General features: G+C 47.8%; 1 protein-coding gene across 1 annotated transcript in view; it reads right to left on the bottom strand.

Moving 5' to 3' along the window:
• LOC135094144 (chitooligosaccharidolytic beta-N-acetylglucosaminidase-like) overlaps nt 1-7500 on the bottom strand; it is a 10292-nt gene that overhangs the window by 239 nt on the left and 2553 nt on the right. Inside the window, exons 2-10 of the mRNA XM_063993961.1 lie at nt 7395-7500; nt 4755-4917; nt 4251-4418; nt 3449-3667; nt 2550-2936; nt 2257-2403; nt 1739-1972; nt 907-1170; nt 1-759 (exon numbers count right to left, since the gene is read on the bottom strand). The exon at nt 1-759 is cut by the window's left edge and continues 239 nt beyond it; the exon at nt 7395-7500 is cut by the window's right edge and continues 94 nt beyond it. Coding sequence (XP_063850031.1) covers nt 583-759; nt 907-1170; nt 1739-1972; nt 2257-2403; nt 2550-2936; nt 3449-3667; nt 4251-4418; nt 4755-4917; nt 7395-7500 — 1865 coding nt within the window. The 3' untranslated portion in view covers nt 1-582. The remainder of the gene's footprint in view (nt 760-906; nt 1171-1738; nt 1973-2256; nt 2404-2549; nt 2937-3448; nt 3668-4250; nt 4419-4754; nt 4918-7394) is intronic.

The raw sequence follows: 7500 nt of genomic DNA, 5'->3' as shown, positions 1-7500 counted from the left end.
TGGTGACGTGAAACCCTTGTTAATCTGTCACTGGTCATGGACACACCGGTGGAAACCTAAAGACTTCCACTGCAGCCTGCTGGACTAATGTATCGCGGAACAGTCATGAAAACTCCCAATAACTTCCAGTAAAACTTGTTACAGTACTGAATCACGAAAACATCTTTGAAAACCCCCAATAACATTTCAAAACCCCAGATAACATTAATATCACTAGAATCGTGAGAATATTCTTGAAAACCCTCGAATAACTTCCACTGGCACTGTCAAACTCACTTGTAAACCCCGATGACTTCCACCAGCCTGTTAAACTACTGATTCATGACAACACTCCTGAAGACCCTAGCAGTCTCCACTACAGCAGCTATAACACTCCAAACAAGGCACCGAAACGTTCCAGAACACGACTCCTGATGCCGCAACGCAACTGTTCTCATGCCGGCACTCCGAGGCACTAACGCCAGGTGTCTCTCTCTTGCTCGGCACACTGGCACTACAGAGGAAGGAGTGCCTTGCTGTGGCGGCACTGCTGGCACTAACTGCGGGCACTCAGCAGCACCACAGCCTGGCACTGCTCTGGCACTAGAGATAACAGAGGCCCTCGTTCTGGTGGCACCACTGGGGCTGTATTCGCTCCGCCTGCACGCCGCGCTGCACGAGGCGCTGCCGGTGGTGGATGAAGCGGGTCTCTGCCTCCCGCCACGAGGTGGACGGGTTGCTCCACAGACGCTCCGCCAGCGCTGCGGCGCGCGGCCACACCTGCGTGGACAGAAGAGTTCATCAGAGGCTCTGTTCACTGACACACGAGCTCTTATACATCAGTAAAGAAAGAAACAGCACGCCTTCCTTCCCTCCCTCCCTCCCTCTCCTGCCTTCCTCCTTCCTCTCCACCTTCCCCACACTCACCGTGGCATCCAGATTACCACCATCCACCTGATGACTCCACAGTACCGCCTCGCCCCCAAGAACCTTTCCAGGACCCGCGCCCTTCTGCAGGTGGGTCCCGTACACGGCCTGCCACCCCTTGTAGGCATCCTTGGGCACGGGACCAGAGCCGTAAGCATCCCCGTGGCCGCTGGATAAGTCCCAGGTCTTCGGGTCGCTCAGGATAACACTGTAGCCTTCCTGTGTGAGGCGCCTGGCTTCCTCCACTGCGTCAGGAGTGGTGATCTGTACAAGTTTTCACAGGTAATTTATTTTTTCAGGGTATTTTTTTTTTTTTTTTTCGCTCTGTTGGTATTTTTTCAGATATTACTAATTCTGTGTCTGAAGTTGCTATGGTACGTTTGTCATCAATATTTCGTATTTCAGGATTCCCTTAAAGTAATTGGTGTTTAGGGTTGGGCTGATTTGGGTTAGGTTGAGTCTGGTTGGGTTAAGTTAGGTTAGGTTAGGTTAGGTTGCGTTAGTTGGGTTAGGTTAGGTTAGGTTAGGTTAGTTTAAGTTAGGTTAGGATGGGTTAGATTAGGTTAGGTTAGGTTGGGTTAGGTTAGATAAGTAAGGTTACGTTAAATTAGGTTAGTTTTGGTTAGGTTATGTTAGGTTGGGTTAAGTTAAGTTAGGTCAGGTCAGGCGGGGTTAAGCTAGGTTAAGTTGGATTAGTTTAAGTTAGGTTAAGTAGTGGGATTTATATATCATTGGGAGAATTACTATGTACTAAATCCTCTACTACTACAACTACTACCACTACTACTACTACTACTACTACAACTACTACCACTACTACTACCACACCCACCTGGATAATGTAATACTCCGGGTCCAGGTGGCGCTTACGTCTCTCCGCCTCTGTCAGACTGGAGGACCTCACCACGCCAAGGGTCACGTCTCCGCTCGCCGCCTCAACCAGCTCCCTCGCGCGCCGCTGGAACTCCCCCCATAAGTCATGGAAGTCCTCAGCCCCTTGCCCTCGTCCCGTCTCCTTCAGGTACTCCGTCACCTCCTCCGTCAGGTTCCAACAATTAATACTGACCTGAAAGAAGAGGAGGGTGATCATGACGAGGTGCAGAGCTGATAACCTAACCTAACCTAACCAAACCTAACCTAACCTAACCTAACCTAACAAATGGCCCACTGAGAATGCCCGTCCCAGATTGACTGACTGGTTGACTGTCTGACTGGTTGATGCGTTGACGGGCATCGCAACATAAAAAAAAAATAAGATTAAAAAAAAAAAAAAACATACGTGGAGGGAGAGGTCATATGAGCAGTGGTGGTTTGAGGAGGGGTGGGGGAGGCATTACGAGGGTGGCTCACCTGACTGGCGCCGTAGTGGAAGTAGTGGTGCGCGGGGAAGAGCTGCAGCAGGTGTGTGTATAGCTGGCCCAGCAGGGAGTAGGTGGCGTTGAGGGAAGGGTTGAGCTGCCCACATGGCGGCTCCTCGCAGTACTGCTGCCACGGCTCCTGTGGGAGGGGAAAGGAGGCTGCGGGCACAGCGACGGGGAGCGCCACCTGTCATGCTCCAACACACACTCACACACACACACACACACTCACACAAACAACGTGCACACACACACACACACACACACACACACACACACACACACCTGGTTGACGCACACTGCAAGTCGGCCCAGTCCCTCCTTCTCGGCCCACTGCCAGCCATTGCCCACGTGTGCGGGCGCGTCCAGCTCGGGCAGCACACGCACGCCGCGCACGCGCGCGTACTGCACCAGGTCGCGCACCTGCGCCGGCGTGTACACCTGCCTGGCGGAGTAGGCGCCGTAGTAGGCCATGTTTGGGAGGGAGTGCAGGGCCAGCGGGAAGGAGTGGGAGTCCGTGATGTGCCAGTGCAGGGTGTTCAGCTTGCTGGCGGCCATCGCGTCCACCGTGCGCCGCAGCGCCGCCACCGTCACGAAGTTACGCGAGGTGTCCACCAACAGCCCGCGGTACGCGAACGCCGGCGCGTCCGTCACCGCCGCTGTCTTCACCACCTGTAGGTATCACGCCGGTTAACACCAACACACCACGCTGTGCACCCCACTACTCACTGCCGCGCCCCACACCACCCACTGCCCCTCACACCACTACCACCACTAGACCAGCCACCCTGCATCCCGTACAGGCTCAGTAGTAGTAGTAGTAGTAGTAGTAGTAGTAGTAGTAGTAGTAGTAGTAGTAGTAGTAGTAGTAGTAGTAGTAGTAGTAGTAGTAGTAGTAGTAGTAGTTAGTTATTATAACTAGTAGTAGTAGTAGTAGTAGTAGTAGTAGTAGTAGTAGTAGTAGTAGTAGTAGTAGTAGTAGTAGTAGTAGCAGTGGTAGTAGCAGTAGTAGCAGCAGCAGTAGTAGTAGAAACAGCAGAAGCAACACCACCATTAGTCTCAGCATTACTAGCAGCGGTGGCATGGTCGCGTCACCAGCAGCACCAGCAGCAGCACCAGCAGCAGCACCAGCAGCAGCAGCAGCAGCAGCAGGGGTGCAGATTCCGATGACCGTCAGTTCGCACCTTCAGCAGGCCCGTGTCCTCGTCGCTCACCACCAGCTGGCTCAGAGTCTCTAGGGCGTGGCGGGCGCCGAAGAAGTCCGTGGCAAAGATGACGGGGCGGGTCGTGAGTTCCTGCGTCGTGATGCTGAGGGTGTAGGCCTCGCGTGTGTGTGGGGAGAGGGTCGTCTGGTGCCCGCCGCCCACCAGCACCACCTCGACCACCACGCGATGCCGCCGCACCTGAGGGAGGGAGGCTTAATGTTGTGTTGGTGTGCACAAGGCGAGGTGAGCTGTTATTGTTGTTGTTCCCTCCCATTTTGCTACACTGGTAAATGGATGGGTAGACTGGAAGGGTGGATGGAGATGGACAGATAAACAGATAGATAGATAGATACGTAAACAGATAGATAGATAGGTAGACAGATGGATAAATAGATAGGTAGATAGATAGATAGAAAGATGGATAGATAAACAAACAGATAGATAGATAGATAGATAGATAGATAGACTGATAGATCGACAAATTAATGGATGGATAGATGGATTCACACACACACACACACACACACACACACAAAGTAAATCACGCCCTTGTCACACATCTAATTAACTATACAGGTACCACGCCTTCACTTCATGATAGACAGTTACTTAACCCTTCTACCCTGTCTTCCTACCTGTACTACCCCCTATTCTACCATATCCTCTTATCCTATCCCCCTATTCTGCCTTATCCTACTCCTTGTTCTATTTTATTTTCTATCCTATCACATCCTACCTCATATCTTCTTAACCTGACCTGATATCCTGCCTTTTTCCTTACCTGGTCAGTGAAGGCGCCCTTGGGTAAATGCGCGCCATCAGCCAGCGAAGATAAGGAAGCCAAGGTGGTGTTGAAAATGTTAAAGGACTCTCTCACCAGTTCCTCAGCTTCGGGGTTTCCTGTGTTCACCTTCCCCAGCTCCAGTGCCCCCAGGAGGAAGAAAACTGTCTGGTGGAGAGAAGAGGAGGAGGAGGAGATGATAAATAACGTGCAAGTAAATATTCTTGAAAAAAAACAAATCTACCATTCACTGCCTCACTTACTCAATGGGCATTCCTCAGAAACACTTAGCTCTCACCACGACTGTCCCCCAAGGCCACAGAGATGATTAGCCAGGTTGTCAAGCGTATTCCTCCAGTGAGTAATGTAGAAATCTTGTTAACCTGCTACGAAAGCCGCGAAAACACCTTTAAAAACCCGTGTCACTTGTAGAACCTTTGGCGCAAAAGTGTTTCAGAATATGGTCTTCCGCTCGCTCACTCACTCACTCACTAGTTCACTCACCTCATTTCCGATGCGCACGAGGCCAGTGGGGCGAGGCCATATCACGCTCCCCCTCGCGCAGGTAAGTTTACAGGTGTCCAGGTCAGGTAAGATGGTGCGCGGGTCTTTCTCTTCCTTCACGCAGGTTTCGTTCACGCACCGCCAACCCCACGGACTGCCCAGCCTGCCACGAGGGAGAGAGGTTTGGAAGAAAGGTTTAGGTTTAGAAAAAGGGTTTAAGGGAGAAGGTTGTCGAAGGTTTAAAGGAAGAAGGTGAAAAAGGTGGTTTAGAGAAAGGAGAGGTTTAGAAAAAGGGTTTAAGGGAGAAGATTGTCGAAGATTTAAAAGATGAAGAAGGAGGTGGTTTAGAGAGAAAGGAAAGGTTTAAAAGAAGGTATAGAAGGCTTAGGAGGAGACTTAAAAGTACAAGTTTTAGAAGAGTGTTTAGAAAAGGCTTAATTAAATGGAGGAGGCTTATAAGACAAAAGTTTAGAAGAAGGAAGTTGATAAATAGTTTAGAAAAGGTTTAGAAAAAGGTTTAGAAAAAATGGGAAGGTTCACAGGGAAAGTGTAGGTTCGAAAGTAATCCATTCCATTAAAAAAGAAAAAAAAGAACTGTGACCCTCATGCTCACTAACAACACAAGGGGCCAGATATACAAACTCCCAAACACAGCAGTGACTGATACTGTGGTGGAAGTTGCCAAGGTTCACAGAAGGGCTTTCCTGATACTAGTAATGGTTAGACAAGGATTCTGTAATATGAGAGGAAAAACAAACTAAAAACCAGACTATTGATCTCTGTGGCCTTTGGAAACACCACTGATGGGAGGTCAAAGCCTTTACCAACGACACAGCCACAGCCACAGCCACAGCCACAGCCACAGTCTCGAGCTGTAATTGTTTCTGGAAAGTCAGTGGAGGACAAGCTGGACACCCAAGGAGCCCAACTAATTACCTGTGTGGCCTCTGGAAACAACCAGTGATAGGAGGTGAAGGCCTCTACTAACACCACAGCCACAGCCACAGTCCCGTGCTGCAATTGTTTCACGGTGGTCAATACAAGAGAGCTGGAACTCCCTGCTTGATTCCGTACTTCCTACTTCCTGTGCCTTAACCCTTTCACTGTGATACAAAACAGCAGCACTAGAAGTAATGCATGCGATCTTTATAAGCACCTACAAGAAAGGAAATTAAAAAGAATAGATATTGCAGTTTCTAGCCAGTTTAAAGATTCGAGGTGGCTGTAGATCAAGTGAAGATGTCTCACAGTGATTAGTGATTAATGAAGGATGTAGCGGATGGCAGGCAAAGGGTTACACTCTCTCGACAGGAAGGTGTCAAGACGATCCTTGTAATGTTTATGGAATTTTTTTTTTTTTTACTTTTCTTTTTCCTTCCTTATTTTATTTATTTATTTTATCTTATTTTTTATTTATATTTTTATTTATTCTTATTTATTTATTTATTTATTCATTTATTTATTTTGTTGCGTTAGTTGCCCCTGGAAAGATTCCTTCTGGCAATTCTCTTTGAGGTTCGACGTCTTCACTGGACACTTCCTTATTCTCTTTTTTCCCTTTTCTCTATTCTTTTCCTTGTTCGTTTTTCTTATCTTCCTTTCCTTTCCTTTATTCTTATTTTCTTTATTTCTTTTTTCCCTTTTCTTTCTATTTCTTTTCTTTTTTCTTTTTAATTTTCTTTTTTCTTCAACTTCTTTTTCAATCTTTTCTTCATAGCCCCCCCCCCAGTGTGGCATGGTGGGCGCCAGTGGGGGAGGGGTCACGGAGAGGTGTGGCGGGTCAAGGAGTCTACCTGTAACTCTCCCTCTTCACCTTTGACACGCGTATTTCTCCTTTTTTGCTTCTCTCAACCTCTCTCACTCTCCGGTCTCCTTCCTTTGTGTCTCTTGAATCAATTATCGTACTTCTAGGCATTGCAGATTCCCATAAGAACTATTTTTAAAAGACACAGAGATGACTGGTTCGTTTCTTGTGGTTGTTTGGTTAGGTTAGGTTAGGTTAGGTTAGGTTAGGTTAGGTTAATTTAGGGTAGGGTAGGTTAGGTTAGGTTAGGTTTGGTTAATTTAGGTTAGGTTAGGTTAGGTTGGGTTAGGTTAGGTTAGGTAAGGTAAGGTAAGGTAAAGTTAGGTTAGGTAAGGTTAGGTTTGGTTAGGTTAGGTTAGGTTAGGAAAGGAAACGTCAGGTTAATCTAGAATAAGAAAAGTTAGGTTAGGTTAGGTTAGGTTAGGTAAGGTTAGATTAGGTTAGGTTAGGTTAGGAAAGGAAACGTCAGGTTAAGATAGAATAAGAAAGGTTAGGTTAGGTTAGGTTAGGTAAGGTAAGGTAAGGTTAGGTTAGGTTAGGTTAGGTTAGGTTAGGAAAGGAAACGTCAGGTTAAGCTAGAATAAGAAAAGTTAGGTTAGGTTAGGTTAGGTTAGGTTAGGTTAGATTAGGTTAGGTTAGGTTAGGTTAGGTTAGGGTAGGTTAGGAAAGGAAACGTCAGGTTAAGCTAGAATAAGAAAAGTTAGGTTAGGTTAGGTTAGGTTAGGTTAGGTTAGATTAGGTTAGGTTAGGTTAGGTTAGGTTAGGGTAGGTTAGGAAAGGAAACGTCAGGTTAAGCTAGAATAAGAAAAGTTAGGTTAGGTTAGAGGAGTACTTACCTGAAGGAAGCATTTGCAGGATACGGGGCAAGGATGGAGAGGGCGGCAGCTAGACACACACCCCACGCCCCCAACGTCCCCCACGGCCTCCACGCCCCCCTGGCTC

Source organism: Scylla paramamosain, chromosome 44, assembly GCF_035594125.1.
Source record: "Scylla paramamosain isolate STU-SP2022 chromosome 44, ASM3559412v1, whole genome shotgun sequence".
Taxonomy (NCBI): domain Eukaryota; kingdom Metazoa; phylum Arthropoda; class Malacostraca; order Decapoda; family Portunidae; genus Scylla; species Scylla paramamosain.
This window is presented reverse-complemented; position numbering and strand designations above follow the sequence as displayed.